At 35.3% G+C, this 19,136-nt stretch overlaps 1 protein-coding gene across 3 annotated transcripts in view; it reads right to left on the bottom strand.

Annotated features, from left to right (window-relative positions):
• The window catches only part of EML5 (EMAP like 5), a 108,478-nt gene that overhangs the window by 35,597 nt on the left and 53,745 nt on the right, over positions 1–19,136 (bottom strand). For all 3 annotated transcript variants that reach the window (XM_075753732.1, XM_075753733.1, XM_075753734.1), the window contains exons 15-26: positions 17,692–17,797; positions 16,380–16,473; positions 14,366–14,466; positions 12,298–12,500; positions 10,945–11,056; positions 9,784–9,911; positions 7,317–7,458; positions 5,347–5,499; positions 4,320–4,451; positions 3,221–3,309; positions 2,256–2,432; positions 1,112–1,313 (exon numbers count right to left, since the gene is read on the bottom strand). In XM_075753732.1, coding sequence (XP_075609847.1) covers positions 1,112–1,313; positions 2,256–2,432; positions 3,221–3,309; positions 4,320–4,451; positions 5,347–5,499; positions 7,317–7,458; positions 9,784–9,911; positions 10,945–11,056; positions 12,298–12,500; positions 14,366–14,466; positions 16,380–16,473; positions 17,692–17,797 — 1,639 coding nt within the window. The remainder of the gene's footprint in view (positions 1–1,111; positions 1,314–2,255; positions 2,433–3,220; positions 3,310–4,319; positions 4,452–5,346; positions 5,500–7,316; positions 7,459–9,783; positions 9,912–10,944; positions 11,057–12,297; positions 12,501–14,365; positions 14,467–16,379; positions 16,474–17,691; positions 17,798–19,136) is intronic.

Below are 19,136 nucleotides of genomic sequence, written 5' to 3'. Positions count from 1 at the left end.
TTGACCAAGTCCCTCTTTAGGCAACTAAATTATTTTGCGGATGTAGTCTTCAATAATTTTAAGCACAAAGACAGTGCATAAAAATTCTCCTCCAATGAACGTTTAATATGCCTTGAATATTTAAAGTGTCTCTTTGGTCATTTAGAGGATTTTAGTGAAAAGTGAAGTTAATTTGTTACACAGAACTATTTAAAGAGCAGCAGCAATAGTTTAAAAATGCTGGAAGACGGAGGAATTTATAAGGAGGAAAAATTGCACTTGGGAGCAGAGAGGACAAGTTTGGAGGCTCATGAACCCTTGAAATTGCACCATGAAAAGGAAAACATCAAGTATGGCAAAACCAACAGAATCTACGAAATGTAATTAACACTTTATAACTATTAATATTATGATCTTGCAATAGATTGTTCTAAATATGAACATCAGTCTACCTCAGTCTACTAGCTTTCATATTATGGAAACAGATGCTATAACGTCAAGATAACTATGACCTGATGTACAGATTTCAACACAATTCCATTAGAATTAGTGCCCAAATCTAAACTGTGATGAATCTATTTTTCTATATAGATTTTTGGAAGTTATCTATAATTGGCACTTAGTATTTTTTTATACTCTTACTCAAAGCAGTAAGTCAAACACTTCATTATTGTTTTCTTCACAACAGTTTATCAATCTCTTCCCCCAAAAGAAATTTTACTTAACATTTCTGAAGCATCTTCACTAGTTAAGATTGTTTTAATCCTATATAAAACTTGATTATTTCTAAATTATCATAGAATCACAGAATGGTTTGAGTTGGAAGAGACCTCAAAGATCATCTAGTTCCATGGGCAGGAACACCCACCACTAGACCAGGTTGCCAAAAGCCCCATCCAACCTGGCCTTGAACACTTCTGGGGAGGGGGCATCCACAACTTCTCTGGGCAACCTGTTCCAGTGCCTTACCACCCTCATAGTGAAGAATTTCTTCCTAACATCTAATCTAAATCTACTTTCCTTCAGCTTAAGGTCATTACCCCTTGTCCTGTAACTAGGAGTGAGCAGTTCTCCATTAGTGAAGTCTTCTTGAGATAAAATAATCCAGCTAGTTTTATAAATTATTACTGACCTCCATCTTCTTCAGAATCTAGATCAGACTCTTCACTGTCGCATTGCCTGCTATCCCGATGTCCTTCCATCTCGTAAGTCCACAGCATTAAAGAGGTGTCTGCTCCTCCAACAGTGACCAACAAACTGTCGTCACAGGTCCAACGGACATTTGTTACATGGGTACTGTGAGCAACATACCTCTTAAATTTTCCAAACTTTCCCTGTGAAGGGAGAGGAAGAGGCACAGATCAAATTTAACCAGTCTGCTAGATAAAACTGAAATGAGTTGCCAGTGTACAACACCACATTCATAACTTCTTTATAGTTCATGCTTTAGCCGTTTTGCATTTGTATGTGTTACATGATTTGCAAAGTTCCTCTGCTATAGCAGCTTCATGAAATGTTAACCATATTTCCATAGCAAGCATGCAAGAACTTATTTATAAACAGATTGCAGCAATAAACACTGGATCATTTTTCCTAAGAGAGAAAATATTCTAACAGATTAAGAATAAAATGCACACAGAATATTTTGAGTCAATACTTGTGCATTGTTACCATCCCTAGCATGGCAAAATATTCAAAATTGAAGACATATTTACTGATAAATATACAGGAAAACTAGAAAGGTTCTAGAAGAGCAGTAAAAGTATAATGTGCTTCTGGAATGGCTTTTCTATGATGCATGATTAAATAATATTAAAGCTTTTCATCTTAGAGAAAAATGAGTGAGGTTGGACAGAATGAAGGTCTATAAAATCATGAGTGGAATGAAGGTCAGGAAGAAATGCTCATTGTTTTCCACAACAAGAGCTTAAGGGGCTAAACCTGACACAATTAAAAACCACACTGAGGATATTAATGCCTAAGATATTATTAGACAGTGCCTGGCCCATTCCCATTCTTAAAGCTTTTCCTATGCAATTGCCACTGTCAGTGATAGGACACTACATGAGATGGCTCTTTAGTCTGACCTGGAATGGTCATTCTTACTAACTGAAAGTTTAATGCATTGGAAATTGCAGTCTAATATCGAATGCCTTCTTTGATCATAAGGACAAAAGTATAAAGGCACTATTTTCTTCTGAGTGATAAATTATTACAGTTTCGAAACTGCAGTTTTCTTAAGCAATCTTCTCCATTAACAGCTGAAAATTACTTACTTTAGCAGGGTATCGAAACAGTTTCACAAATCCAAAATCATCTCCTGTGGCTAATACTTTACTATCACTAGTGAGGCATGAAGCAGTTACGTCTGTGACTTCACCAATTATTGGCCAGATGCCTTCACAGCAAGAGCCCAAAACACTTGTCCATGATGCCCAGCCAATCTTTTCTACCTACAAAAACAACCTGTTTGAGACAGAGCATGCTTCTTCCCAGGCAGTTTTCTTCCATATCTGATTTCAAGAAAAAGTTCTTGCACTGAAAGATAAGTCACATCTAAAAGATAATATTTTAACATATCAACCACTTTCTGACTATTCAGAATTTCATTCGAGACCCTTAATTTTACCTCTGTTAAGTTCCAGTTTCAAAACCTCTAGCAGTATTTTACAAAATTTGACGTCACCTGCCCTTCCAGGCTGGAGAAAACAAATTACATTTTTCAACACTGCCTTTCAATCTCATAGAAAATATGATTTGAAAATTATCCACTTTCACTCTCTGCCCTATGACAATGCTGTGTAAGAGAAAACAAATCCATATTATAGCTACAATATACTACACTTGCCTATGTATATTATGTATACTATATTGCATTGTTATGTAAAAATGGACATGAGTCTTCCACAGCAAGGGTAGGGCTAAGTAATCTGCAATAGGTTTCCAAAGGTGTTTAGGTACCAAAAGAGGCATACACAAGTCCAGAGAGATTTTCATGAGCGGGCAAATAAGCCAAATATCCGTTTCTTAACAGAAGAGATAAATGTGATATCCCCTATGTATTTTATCATTCTTATTAAATATCTAATTGAACAGGCTGCAAAAAAGGAGACAGCAAAGGCCTAAACAGAAGCTTTTTCAATAGACCAGTTAAAATTATAGTTTTATACATCATTCCCTCTTAAGTGATTGTATTGTAACTAATTCGCAAACAAGTTAAGAAGGCAGTCTATTTCCTTACCTCCAAACTAGGAATTGTCTGTTTTTTCCCACGAGGAGCTTCAAAAAACAACTGCTCTTTAGCACCAGTGTTGACTTGCAAGAGCTTCCCTATAAAACATATTGTATATTAACATTAAATAAAAGATTCCATTTTACAAGAAAAGGAAAAAAAAAAAAGGTTATTTTGAAATTTTTGTTCCTAACAGCACTGCACAAATTATTTGATTCCATTGGAAAAAGTTGCATACATAAACAGTGGATCTGGAAGTATGGGCTTCTGAAGATCCAAGTCCTCTGACTCCTTAAATTCACAGTCCTCCCCCTCCTCTCTTTGAAAACTGTAATAACGCATCACTTTTCTCTCCCATTTATGGTCATTTCATCAGATGGTAGACAAAATGTACTCTAATTCAGAGCTTGTTTGTGACAACTGGCTGCCCAGTATGCATGTGCTCTTGGGATTGAGAAGCACGTATGCTGCCTGGCCAATGGCCGCTTCCAAGCAGCTGACTTCTGCTTGCCTTTATACTACCTTTTTTCTGAGGGAAATTCTCATTAGTGCTTCTGTCCTCTTCTCGTTTTCAAAATCCTCAGAAGAAGCTAACTTATAACACTTTTTCAAATTAAATTGGACTGTTTCAAAAGTGATTATGTAGAGGAATAAGAGCAGGAACTAACAGATTGCACAGTTGCACTGTCTTGGTTTTGTATGAAACAGGACTGTAGTTAATGTTTAAATTAATCACGTACTAAGACCCAGGAAGACAGGAAATCCAGTCTTTCTGCTATTTTTGACAACAAGGATATATATTCCTGAACTACAGATGCAACTGAATTATGCAGTATATAATTCAAGAAGTCACACAATAAACACAGGAGATGTAAAAAACCAAACCCCAAACCAATCCATAGAGATAATCTATTTTACTTCGAATTACACAACTTCTAAATATATAAACAGTAGCAAAAATTATGGGTTTATATTTATTCAGATGCTGTGAGCATATTCATAAACTGAAGAAACAAATCTGTCAGTGATACCATAAATTCATACTGTAGATGTACTGTATTTAGTCTATCAATCTTCCAGTAGGTTTTTTGAAATGAATGCTACTTACCTCTTATGTCCCAGTCCATATGTGTGATATAGCTGGAGGCTCCCTTGCAGATTCCTACTCGTTTACTGCTCATTACATTGTAAATATCTACGAAGTTGTCACAGGATGCCACAGCTAAGTACTTTCCAGCCCCTAAAACACATCAGTAGAAACACAAGACATTTTCAAAAATTGTAGAGCTCTGTATATTAAACACAAGTACATTCTGGATCTTACTTATATGCAACCCAGATTTCTTTGTAATGACCTTGCTAATGTATACAGTCCCTGACAGGGTAATGTTCATATCACATAATCAAAATCAGTATAAAATACACAATCATTACATCTTCAAACAATAAAAACTACTTTATGACATTTTAAAAATTTATTGCACTCAGAGTGGTAAGGCTTAGGTAACCAGAAAGTAATGTTGCGTGAGAACTGGTACCACTAATTTGCATCAAATTTCTCCTACAGAAGATTATTTTCACTGAAGTAGTATTATTACTTTAGGCCATATATTTGAGTTCCTAAACAAGAGCTGTACTGTTTGAAGAAAAAAAAAAAAAAAAAACAAACCAAAAAAAAACCCCAGAACAACAACAACAACAAACCCCACTAGCCTCACTGGGAGTGCTAAGCACTGTAGAGAGAAACAGAAGAAAAAAAAGAAGACACCAGAACTTTCTGACACATCAGTTTCAAGCATTTTCATTAGCTAACAGTAACCTCAGTGAAGAGCCAAACTTATGCAGCTCAAAAAGTGGAACCCTAGGGACCTAGGGAGGCTACTGGATGCTTATGATTTAAAATTGACTGTTGCACTTGGGTGGTTACTATGAGAAAACCTATTCCAATAATCTCATCCTTAAATGAGCAACATAGGACAACACATCCAATATTTTTCAAAATGTTAGTATTAGTCTTGCTGACTTATTTGTTACATGTAAAAGAGTACTACAAATCTCTGCTTCATTTATCTTTAAAGGTTATAAAGCTTGCTTGAACAACCTTGATATAAAAATCTTCATTTTAAATCACTTACCAGGAGAAAATCGGATCTCTGAAATAACATCTTTCCTGTGCTGGAAAGAGACTAGATCCTCCAGGGTATCTGCATTAACTATCAAAAAACTTCCATCATTGAGACCAACGGCTAATGCTTTTCCATCAGGAGAAAAGCAGCAACATCTACCTCCTATAAGGAATACAGAAACGGCCTTCAGGTACATTTACAGTGCATAGTCTCTCTTTTAGATTTATTTTTTCAGTAGTAAAGGAAAGCTATTCTTATAGTTTATAGTCTAATGAAATTTGTTAGATGCTGCCAAGATCATTTCCAAGCTCTACATCTGTGATAGCACACAGAACCTACTGGCAAATCAGCAAGTACACAACCCCAGAATCTTAGATTATGTTTATTTGCATATTAATTGACATACATTCTACATTAGTAATACAAATTAATCACTATTGTCTATATATTTTTAATTTGGTCTCCTTAGTATCTGGTGCCAGTTGTTTGTTACCATTTACTCTGGTAAGGAAAACACAGCTGAAAAGACCTTCTGGACTCCCAGAATCCAGTCATTTGCTATCATGGTCACTATGTCATAATCCTTTTAATAAACATGTCAAGTTTCATTTGAAAAACAGTTTAAATTCCAATCTAAATTTATTTGTGGTCAGCTTATATAGTTCTGTTTCCATGCCAGAATTTTCCATTAGCTTAAATATTTTTCCCTATTACTTGTTCCTCTGATTAACTTGTAGACAGTAATCCTTTATTTAGCTGACTCCACCACAAAGCTTCTCATTCATTATTCTGTAGCACTCTTTCTCCATACTCAACTTTCAGTTTAATTTTGTTCATCTGAACACAGATGAGAATTGCACACCAAAAATATTCTGATTAGTCTCTTCTAAATTACAGGAATATTTCAGTATGTCCTGGCAAAAATACCTCACTATCACATGTAATTGTCATCCTGTGATAAGCCAGAAGATCCTGAGCCTTCTGCTCCTCAGTTACTCCTTGGCTACACAGACATTTTTCTTACAGTCATCGAGTCTTGCCTTTTTCAATTACAAAGTATCTCCTTGCCACTACTGCCATCTGCAGAAGTACCCAGCTCTTTCTGTACAGTACAAAGGTGCTTTTTAAGATCATCAAAGCACCTCAAAATGGGTCTCATCAGCAAATTAAATCATCACAGTCCTTATTTTTCTGCCAAAACTACTCTTAAAAATATTAAGAAACATCAGCTTTAAGACTTAAATATCAGGCTTCACTGACTTGAAACTTTCTTGTTCAATCCTTGCTTGTGCAAGCTCGTAACTCTTCTTACATTTACTTTAGCAATCCAAATCATCTTCAACTAAGCTTCCTGTAAGGTTGGGATCAAAATGCTTTACTGAATGGCAAACAGATAAAGCCTATTATATATATGCTTTACTAGACAAAGGAATACCATTAAAAGCTTGTTAAGGCCAGTCTAGTCTAAGTCTAAAAAAAGTCTTCTTATATGATATCACTTACAACAGATTTTCCATCTGTCAAAATAGAATTTACTTATATAGTGTAAAATGATTAAGAATTTTACAACGGTTCTCTTTCTTTGATATTCCAGATTCTTCTAACATTCACAAATAAGAGAAATCCAACATTACTTCTAAGATTTCTTCCAAAAATTTCTGGATTCCAAGTTTTCCATTGTTTAAAAAAACCTTACAATACTATAAGCAAAATGGCAGATTTATGTAATTGGCTCAGCTTTTATTGTAAATTCACTGACTTAAATATGTTACTATTGCAAATAATCTTAAAAATAGTATTAAATAGAAATCTTTCTTACAGATTCATTAGCTTAAGGCCTACATTACTCATGAACGTAGCATCAATAAAATAATTTGAGCAAAGAAAGGAATTTATCCAGTCTTGTTTCTGAAAGATTCATAATGCTAGTAAATGTCAACTGAATTCAGTTAAATATTTTTTCATACTAAGCATCTTACCCTTCTTCAGTTTGCGAACAGCTAACATACAATGGCTAGGAGATAAATCCCATATTCTTAAGGTTTTGTCATCACTTACAGTGGCACAAATAGGTAAATGAGGATGAGTAGCTAGACCCCAAACTTCACCCTCCATGTGACCCTGAAAAAACACAATGAATCAGATGACTTCATATTTTAACCTCAAATATGAAATAACACATTTAAGGAAGTTAAAAAAAAACCCAACAGAAAGAACAAGCATATCTTTAGAGGACAATAAAGAAATATCTGAATAGAAACACTGAACACCTGAAAAAACCCTCAGCCTGCTAATTACGGTAAAAGTGCAAATTATAGTAATTAGTACTAGGGAAAACTTTTCCCTGCGAAAGAATCCTCACATATATCTGTCAATGACATAGACAGTGGGATGGAGTGCACCCTCAGCAAATTTGCCAATGACACCAAGCTGTGTGGTGTGGTCGACATGCCTGAGGGATGGGATGCCAAGACAAGCTTGAGAAGTGGGTCTATGTGAACCTCATGAGGTTCAACAAGGCAAAGTGCAAGGTCCTGCACATGGGTCAGGGCAACCCCCGGTACCAATACAGGCTGGGGTATGAAGGGATCGAAAGCAGCCCCAGGGAGAAGGACTTGGGGGTGTTGGTGGATGAAAAGCTCATTAAGAGCCAACCGTGTGTGCTCACAGCCCAGAAAGCCAATCATATCCTGGGCTGCATCAAAAGAAGTGTGACCAGCAGGTCAAGGGAGGTGATTCTTGCCCTCTACTCTGATGTGCTCTCATGAGACACCACCTGGGCTACTGCATCCAGCTCTGAGGCCCCAACATAAGAATGGACCTGTTGGAACGAGTCCAGAGGGCCACGAAGATGATGAGAGGGCTAGAACATCTTGCCTATGAGGACAGGCTGAGAGAGTTGGCGTTGTCCAGCCTGGAGAAGAGAAGGTTCCAGGAAGACCTTATTGCAGCCTTCCAGTACTGAAGGGAGCCTACAAGAAAGCTGGAGAGGGACTGTTTACAAGGGCGTGGAGAGATAGGATGAGGGGTTATGGCGTTAAGATGAAGGAGGGTAGATTCAGACTAATAAGGAAAAAAATTTTTACTATGAGGGTGGTGAGACACTGGCACAGGTTGCCCAGAGAGGTGGTAGATGCTCCATTCAAGGTCAGGTTTGACAAGACTCCGAGCAACTTGATCTAGTTGAAGATGTCCCTGCTCATTACAGGGGAGTTGGACTAAATGATCTTTGGAGGTCCTTTCCAACCCAAACTATTCTATGGTTCTATGATCTAGATTTTTTATTTATTTACCTTAGATTCTAATATATTCTTTTTAAAAAAATCTAGCTCTTTACATATTGCATTGGCCACTCAGGAGCGTGAATTAAAGATCCACAGATTTGTATTTAATTATGAAAGAAAATCACATGACGATACAATGTAAAAACAATCTGTTTTGTAGTCAGGCTTAGGAAATGCAGTCTGTTTGGTATGGCGAAGAAAACTAAAATGTTTTTTACATAACTACCAATAAAAACTAAAAATAAACATCAAGGAGAACTTTTGAAAATAGTAAGAGTAATTAGTACTCAGAAAAAGTTAATAGGAATTTGGTGGAGGATCCACTGTTTCACACACTTTTTTTTTTTTTTTTTTAAACAGAAATATGATCTTGGTCTGTTTGAAAGGATGAACTTGTTGAACAAATTAGTACATTAAATTCTGTGATCTGTTTTGCTCAAAGAGTCATAATGGTCTAGCCTAGCATTAAAAAAATCTATGAAGTGATAGTAACTCGCTGTCCTGGTTTTGGCTGAGATGGAGTTAATCTTCTTCCTAGTGGCTGGTATAGTGCTGTGTTTTGGATTTAGTATGAGAACAATGTTGATAACACACCAGTGTTTTCAGTTGTTGCTAGGTAGTTGTAGTGTTTGCACCAAGTCAAGGAATTTTCAGCTTCCCACGCCCTGCCAGGTGCACAAGAAGCTGGGAGAGCACAGCCTGGCCCAGACTGGCCAAAGGGATATTCCATTCCATACCATATAATGCCATGCTCCGGATATAACTGGGGAAGCTAGCAGGGAGGCAGGATCATTGTTTGGAAACAGACTAGACATTGGATGGTTATTTTTTTCCTTCTGCATGTGGTAAGCAACTGCATTGGTCTATCACTTGTGGTTTTTTATTATTATTACTATTATTATTGCTACTCTCTTCCTTTGTTATCCTATTAAACTGTCTTTATCTCAACCCACAAGTTTGTTTTTTCCATCCTTCTCCCCATCCCACTGGGGGGAGAGGGGGTGTGAGCAAGCGGCTGTGTGGTGCTTAGTTATCCGCTGGGGTTAAACCACAACACTCACTAACTTCACTAGTAATTAAAATGCTTGTTATTTCACAACAGTCTTTGAAAAATAAAATAGTGTTTGTGGTATGGAACATTTGACTGATATTTAACATGTACCTGAACCAGCAGAGTTATTGGTCCACTTTTATCCACCTCCAATATTTCACCATTCTTTGTACCCACTAAAATATGACCATGTCCTAAAGATATGGCACGTATAGAAGGATTATCTTCTAAGAGGAGACCTAGAACATGAAAATGTTAGAAGACAGAAGATTCTCAAGTATGCCTTAAAGAGGATTTTTCACACATATGCACATTACACTCTCACTGTAGAAAAAGATACTCAGCAGTAAATGAGTAAAAACATATTCCTGCATGGAGGAATTTACATATTTGGATTCATTTGAGAGTATTTAGCAATTACCCAACTGGCACCAAGCTTTTTTCTCAACTGAGTATCTCTGAAGTTTAATCAGCCTGACTCGTTGGCAATCTTATTGAAGAAATGTGCATGTGAAGTATCAATTACACTACTACATTGAAGGTACCAAAACTAAACTAGCTTTGTATTAAACAGATACAGAATGAGATACTCTGTAGTAGAATGTTTTAGTTAATGGGTGTTTCCATTCATGATTTTTGAAAATCAAACCATAGACATTAGAACACAGCAAATGTAATTTTAAGGGGCAGAGGTGGGGAGAAAAGGCTATCCAGAATGTCAAATAGGAAAAACCAAAAAACAGCACTAAGATCAAGAATAAACAGTAGAAATAGGAATAATAGGAATGAAAATGTTCTTAAATCATTTCAAAAGACATATGCATTTACAGAAAATTAAGTAATAAAATGTACTAATGCCTTTCAAAACTAACCACAATTCTGAATTCCATTTCTCCTCCAAACAAAAAAGATCAGACAAGTTACTTCATGATTAGAAATACAATAGGCTTTTTGGCTGCCACTTTGGGGAAAAAAAAAAAAAAAAAATCACCTGGGTGGTAACAGACTCAAGGTTAAATCAATAAATTCAGGGAGATCTTATGGTAAATATTACGATCTGCACTCACCAAATGTGCAGACACTACAACATACCATTCTCCTCCCAACAGAAAGATTATTTATTTAGAATCAATAAACCCTTAAAAAAGTAATTTTTAATATTCATTATGTCAAATGTGGATTTTCTCCTATTGGGGAAAGCTATTCCACATAAAGAGTTTTCTAAAGAAAGTATTTTAAATAGAATAAAAAATAGGATAAAGTCTGTGTTACCTTTAGACCCAGGGGCCAAAGCAGCCCTTTTGATGGCATAGGTTTTGAGACAACGTTCAAAGGTATCATCCCAGAGAGCTACTACTCCATCCTTTCCTCCAGTGACAAATCCCTGGGGAAGAAAAACAAAAAACAAACATGCATAGGTTTTGAGACAACGTTCAAAGGTATCATCCCAGAGAGCTACTACTCCATCCTTTCCTCCAGTGACAAATCCCTGGGGAAGAAAAACAAAAAACAAACAAACAAACAAGACAAAGACAAAAATCACAAGTTATAATCAATTATTATCTTTTCTTAACTTTTCGGTGATTTCTGTCAATACTGACAATACACAACACTGTAATGCACAAAACTACAGATGTCAGAGATGAAAGGATCAGGAGCAACAAAATGATTGAATTCTCCTCCTGACAAAGGCAGCACAGTTGTGTACAGCCCATATACACAGGCTGGATTTAAAAGTTCTAAGCAATAAGCTACTACCACACTAGAAAAATAATTCAACTGGCATACTAAGATGCTTTTCTTCATATTTAGCCTCAATATCCTTTTGACATTTTACCTCATTACTCCAAGCCAAACTTAGTACCACTCAAAAAAATTTATTAGTGCTTAATATTTTCAAATATATGCATATTTGTGCTATTTGGTCTTCAAAAATTATTTATAGCTATTTAATGAAGCAACAGGTACACTTAATACTGAAATCATTAGTACTTTCCTTTGGAGAACTTAGTTCTTGCAATACGAGTAACACATGCTTTGTCCAAAGCTACTATACTGAAACTCAAATATGAGAAGGTGGAGTAATTTGGTCTAACCTAGCAAAACACATATACATAACCTCAAACATTCAAGTAATCTAACTGGAACACCCATTCACATTTAAGCACATGCTTAAAGGCTTTCCTGAGTCAAAAAGAAGTGAAGAATCAGGAGAGAGTACTTAGTGATCTACAGATTGAATGCTTCTTACTTGTAGACGGTAATTACAGCACAAAATAGTAAGAGTACTATCTTCCTCTCTCACAATATTCCATATTCTCACATATTCCATTAAAGCTATGGATGCTTAAATTAAAAAGAACTTTTACTTATCATAAGTTACTATTATTTCTTTTGTAAGAGGTCATGAAAATTACTGAATAAAATGTCACGGGACCACAAAGGTTTGAAAAACAGCATGCTACATAACAAGAATTAGAGACATGCATAAAACTATTTTGAATCTCGACCTCGTAAGGCTTTTCTGTAATGGAAATAAAGTCATGGATTCCTGAGTTTGGGAAAGGCCTAATTTCATAGACTTTTTTTGTCCAGACATCAAAAAACAATGAGCAGTTTATTTACTTTTTCCAATGCGTGCATGCTGAACACAGGACCATCATGTGCTTTGACAGTTTTTATGAGAAACACATCTCTCCAAATACACACATCCCCCGTGGAAGTTCCAGAGAACGCCATCTCTTCAGTCCAGCCATACACTGCACACATCATTGTATCAGTTCTTCCCAAAGCACCTATGCAGCCCTTTCGGCCAATTAGGCCTCCGCCTGTTCAAACAAAAAAAAAGTCGGATGTTTGCTTAGAATTATTTTCCAAAAACTATACAGCCTTACCCAGAGCCACAAGTGCTTTTCTTCTGGTTCACCAACGCTCCCCAAAAACTTGAGGCCAAGAAGAGTTCTCACAAAGTAGATTTCTGTACTATTTTGCATCTTTCAAGAAAAAAACCTTACTTTTAACTTACTACTTGAATCTGGATTTAATTATGTACATATATCCACACAGACATACAAAGCACATTTGTAAACTTGCATCTAAACAAAAAACTTAACATCTACCACACATTTCACAGAAACTCCTAATGAAATTAACTTGAAAGAAAAAAAAAGTTAAAAACTTGACATCTCATCCTTTTGACGACATGTTTTCTGTGAGAGGATTTCTAATTGTATTTTAGAAATTTATTTTAGAGGCTTGCTATATCAGCCTCTGGATAACAGAAATATCACAGCTATATAAATTTTAAAATTATTTAAAATACCATATCTAAAATCATTTGACAGGTAAAACACATAGTAACTTCTGTCTAGGACATCACAGAAACTTCATGTGGAATAACACAGAAGCCCCTCAGGATCTGACACTTCATACTGTTCTCGTACTTACAGAGGCAAGGTCTCTCAACCTCTCTGCCATCACGTGGCACTGACGAAAATTTAGTCCAAAGCATATACTGAGGTGCCACTTCTTCTATCAAGTGCACCTGCTCTAGTACAGATTTCAGAGACTTGGCTTTTGTTAAGGTGTACCAATACTTCACTCCTCGCATGAACACTGCTAAGTGTGTTTCACGGTGACTGCCCTGCTAGCATGCCACTGCAGTTTTGCACAGATGGGCTGTAGCGTTAGAGAAATTTGATTCCTGCTGACTGAGCAATGCCAGAGGGAAGAGAGGCATTTTTAAACTATATCATTTCTTTATTCAAAATCACCATCTCCAGGCTTTTATCATAATTAAGATTTCTTTCTAAAGAGTTTATAGTGATTTATTCAGTAAATATTTCGATACACTTTGTTCTTTCTATAGATAGCAAGCACAATTGTTAAAATTAATAATTTATATAGATTTCATCAGCTTGCTCTCAGGCAATCTTGATTAATTTCTGTTGGAGCCAGAACTGAGAAAACTAGTGTCCTTTTTTTCATCACAGACTTTTGTCTCCATAATTAATCTTTACCAGGGACTCACGTGAGTTGATGTGCATAAATTCTGCATGAATAATTAGAACATTCTTAGCAGATCAGCTAGTCTTCTCTAGCACATATGTCTTTATATACATTTTGAGGTTTGAAACAATGAAGTTCACACTAATATCAGGGAATGGATTTTTCACCCTTCAAAATTTTTCAAGCAGACAAAGTAAGCTGATTTATCTTGGGTTTTAATTGCTAAGTTCAGAGGTGCCTAAACAAACAGGTCTCAACTGGCACATGTATCCTCTTCAGGTACTTTGAATTTTTCTATGTGGATTTTTATAAACTTAAATTTATTTATATTTGTGCCTGTTTATAACATACACGTTCTAAAGGTCCTTCTTCCAAAAACTGTTCTATGATTTTAAAGTAGCTCTGTAACATTTTCAGATGTGCTATATTATTATTAGGTAGAAAAACAGGTAGGAGGAAATCCAGAGTCCTTTCTACTTGTGTAGCTCTAGCTCACAAGTAAATTGATCTTAAAAAGAAATTCCACTACTACCATAATGCCAATTAACATTATTTCCACTGAGGCAAAGCTAACTTACATATACAGAGAAAACATTTGCCTTTAATGCATGAAACATACTATAACAGATGTAATATTTATACTTTAAGTAACAGGAAATGCTGTAATTCTGAGAAGTTTCCTTACCTGCTCTACGCCAGAATTTCATGTGTTTAATTCCAACTGTAATCAATTTATCAGGCATATAAGGATTAATCTTAACAACAAAAATCTTATCTTTGCTTCCCCTGAAACACAAAGCAAAATATTTGAAATAAAAATATAACTATTCATATATTTAAATAGGTTTTGATTTGTAATTTTTTTTGCTAATGTACACCTTTTCTATCTTGCTAACAATTACTTCCAAATCATTAACATAATTTCTAATGAGGAGGAAGAAAGCCTAGGAACTAACATGCTGAGTCCTGGTCTATTTTCATTACCCTTCAGTTTAAGTAATAATGTTACTTCAGAAATCCAGCAGGTGGCATTTTCTTTGCAAAAGAATATATATTTGCATTAAGTTTACAACTTTAAAGTGTAATTTAAAGTGTAATTTTTCTATTGTTCTTGTTAGAATAAAATACATGCTGCTATATCAATTTTAAATGGAAATTGCAGTTGTTTCTAAAACCATTAAAACTTTTTGTTGATTTCTTACTATGCTTCTATAAAACCAAGGCCTTGCTTCAGTCTTATAGTTTGAAAAACAGCTTTCAACTTTGTTTGCTACCTATGCAAGGAAAGAAATGCTTACTAGACGGATTTTCTTCTTTTAAATGTAGAAAAGCCTCTAATCCCTAATTTTTGCCCCCTGTTCAAGAATGGCAATAATATTTTACCTCTGTCATTTTAAGACCACTAAATGAACTAGTAGCAAGAAGCATGAACTAATTTCTTTCCAAACTCACACTGTTATCTTCAAAGTATAGATGCTGCTCTCAAAAATTCTATTCAATTCCTCTGAGTAGGTAGGAGGAAAAACACTCCATTATAATCTGGTTAAATTGGGATTAAAAAAAGAATTAAGTGAGGTTGGTGGGTTCAGAGAGAAGGGGGTTAAAAAAAAAAAAAAAAAAGAAAAACCCACCCAAAAAAAGGCTAAAAAAAAAAAAAATCACGTGAAAAGCAGATAAATGAAAGGCCCAAACCAGTATCTTCAAAGAAATCAAGCTAACTACTAACTGGGCTTCTAACAAATAACTGGGAAGGGAGTACTCTTTATCTACATCATCTATTTGGGATTTTCATTCCTCAGTAGATAAGAAACTCAAAGCGTGTTTAAAAAGAAAATGAGATTAAATGTCATTGAAGAGCAATAATGAACTTAATGGATAGAAAGGAAGTTGATACTTTTTAAATTGTATCCTTAGAGAATAATAAATCCCTTTCAAACCTACCTAGATCAATATTTAGAGTATACATACTGAATCCCAACAGAGTGGGGAAAAACCCACTCTCATTACTGCTCTATTTAAAGCAATAGATCCTTAGAAACAACAAAATCAAAGGTCTCAAAAACATTCCTCAGCGTTAGAAATAAGATTCTATCATCTTGTAGATTAAAAATCTATTTAATAAACATATATGAAAATCTGCACAGATTTTCAAAGAAACTTCCAAAATATTTAACCTTTGGAGGTTATTTAGTCCAACTTCCTGTTCAAAGCAGAGCTAACTTCAAAGTTAGATCAGGCTGCTCAGGACTCAGAAAGGAAAAGGAAAGAACCCTGAAGAAAAGGGAACTGAGGAAAACAACTGCAAACCACTATCCCCAGACAGATATGACCTGGGATGAAAAAGATCTGAAAAGCAGAGCATACATCACTATCTCTGGGAGGGCCAACAGAAGTGCATGGAGTAAGTTTTAAAGAAATTACTTCAGTACACATCAAATAAATGTAAATAAACTTTGTCTTCTATGTCTTCTTTCTTCACCAGTTGAGCTGTCACTGTAATAATTCTTGCTGACTCTATCACAGCTTCAGTTTTTTCTTCCAAAGAAAGTTTTAAGGCTGTGCTAAATGTTATTGCCTGTATCACTTAAGTGATAGAAACTGCTAATTTATTAGAGAACTGTTATTCTTTAATAAATACATTGTGCTTACTGTCAGTTCAGAGTAAATCTAGGTACAAATTTTAAAATAAAAATTCCTACCTTACTGCTGAAAGCTTTTCTCCTTTCTTCCAATCCCAGAGTACAATAGTGTGATTGTCATCTATTCCAACAGAAGCCAATCGTTTTCCATCCGCTAGAAAAGAAATTTATGATTAAGAGAGTAGACAGATAACATTATGTTGCAATAATAACAAACCACATTAAAGAATACTATAACTTCACAAATATGGTAAGAAGAATGTACAAACAGGTAAATAATCATATGACGTGTGCTTAGAGGCACGTCTGTCGATGTTTGCTTTTAAACTTGATGGCCAGTTGGATGGAGTTTAGGACTTTAAATTACCCTCTGTGTTTGTACCAAATCCTTTGTTCAGCTAGTTGATGACACAATTGCACAAAAAACTTCATCACAGGTTGTACTGTGAGAATTTTCTGTTCACTTTGAAAATCCCTGTTCATTTCTAAACAGGAAAGCATTGAAGCAATACCATGAAGCTAATGAAATATCCTTAAACTTAGTAATAGTGTGAAGTCTTTGAGAAGCTCTGACATGTATCCCATATTAACCTCCAAGAAAGAAGTTATTTGTGCTTGTGATCAATGACTTTCTGACATGCATCCATCTTTGAAATTGCTATGCATCCATGCCAGAATTTGGGAAATGAGATTCTCGTCTTGAAAAAGGAGAACCAAAAAAAGGTAAGAAACATCAAAGACCCCACATCTTTGTGATTGCACATCTTCACTATGAGGTCAGAGATTCTATCTAGTACAACCAAAATATTAAAGAATCAAAAGAAGCCAGTGGAGAAGAGGAAATTTAACATTATTACAGGAATTCAACGTATGGGGTGGAAAAACCTCAACAGATTTAACTGACAGTCTCTTATGTCAGTATAAGGTGGAGAGAGAGGCTGGGTTTCTGCCCAGAACAACTCCATAACAGGACTTTTTGAATTTATCACTATGCTACCCAACTGGCTTGCAGGATTTAATTTTTTTTAAAAAGTGCACACCTAATAAATTTGCTTACACAGTTGTAATGGAGACACAACACTCAAGATCTGTGCGTCTGCCTCATACAACCCAAAGAAATTCCAAAGTGATCAGCTCAGCTACTGAACAGCACAGAACCTTTTCTTGCACTTCCTGATGTGCAAGGCTACACAGGAGCTCTTTTTAACAAATGATCACTTTCAGACAGCCTCTCTCATATGACATTGATCACTGGAGAATATTTTAAATACAAAATCCTCAGTGTAAAGGAATTCCCAATCGCTCATTAGAACTGAAAAGCTGTATTTTCATACAGAAAAGAATTGTAAATAAATAAATAAATACTTATTACCTGAAAAATCAACAGCACAAACACCGTACTGGTGATAGCCCTTTAATACTGAGAGTGGTTTTATTGTTTCTGTATCCCAAATGTGTATTGAGGAATCTCGGCCAACCTGAAAGTATACATATTTATAACTTTTTTTTTCCCCTCAGTTACTTCACACAGTTGTTTAAAAGTATAATATTGACAAATACTTTAAAAAGTATTTGAAAAATTTTACAACGATAAAATTTTCCTCATATTAGTTCTGTCTGGCCAGCAGTATATTCCTCCTTCTCCTGCTTCACCAATACCACTCCCCAGCTGTCTCTTTCTTCTCTCCAAAGAATTAGTCACAGTAATCACAATTACTAGAGTTCTTGCGGGGGGGGGAGCAGGGCAAAGCCCTTAATTGATTGCACTGTGGCATCAATTCTCTATCAATCATTCCCCGTCTAAAAATAAAAGGGTATTTTTATTGCTAGTATATGTAAGCTATTCTGTGTTTACGAAATCAAGGTGACTTCTGTTGGTTTCTGGTGTCACTACAAGTGCCTGCAAGTCAGATTATAATGCACTAATACCTGTGGAGTAATCTCCACTAGAATAACACTGATGTAGGTAACTAGAACTTGGTAAGAAATGGAAAATAGCTTATTCTTTTCAACTATGTACAAGCATTATTAGTCAATATTTACAAGTTTATTTGCTATTCCAAAGATTTTGCACCTCAGCACCCAAAAAAGGGCTGCAAAACCAGAAGAACACTCTCCTGCGTTTAAGACCGGGGGTAGGACTCAAGAAAACTAGAATCTATTTCTGGTTTATTTCTATTAAAAAAAAAAAAAAATCTCTGTTCGTATGTTCTCCAATTTATTATATAGTAATAATAATAAAAACACCACCACCACCCTGAAACATCAAATCAAACCTTCAGGACCTGGTGTACGAACATTTATGGGACGATACGTTTGTCAGAAAACACAAGTGAAAAAAAATTACCTAAAATTACTGTCTGGCAAAAGATAATATGGACTATTATAAATACTTTAGCAATATACATATCTGTGTTGCATGTACAAACTGTAAATACTTTGGCTGTAGGTGATAACGAAAAACACAATGCATGAAACTGAAATGCCAGACTAATAACTGCTAACTTCATGTTATGTAATAATACATGAATGTAATAAGAACATAGCTAACTTTACAACTAAGATACTAAAAAAAATAAATAAATATAATTTAATTGCACATTTCCTCCACTTATTATCATGAAGAAGCAACATAATGCTGCATATAAAATATGAATCTCTTCTTAAATAAAAAAAGACTTATCAGAATTAATATAAAGAACTGGAAAAAACCACTTGTGTTGCAGTTTTTTTAACATGATTCCATCTGCAACAGAAATACAGTCCTTCACCAGAATAAATGTAGACTGCACTTCTTTCCTCCAAAATAGTCTTTTC

The sequence above is a fragment of the Balearica regulorum genome, chromosome 5 (assembly GCF_011004875.1).
Source record: "Balearica regulorum gibbericeps isolate bBalReg1 chromosome 5, bBalReg1.pri, whole genome shotgun sequence".
In the NCBI taxonomy this organism is placed as follows: Eukaryota; Metazoa; Chordata; class Aves; order Gruiformes; family Gruidae; genus Balearica; species Balearica regulorum.
This window is presented reverse-complemented; position numbering and strand designations above follow the sequence as displayed.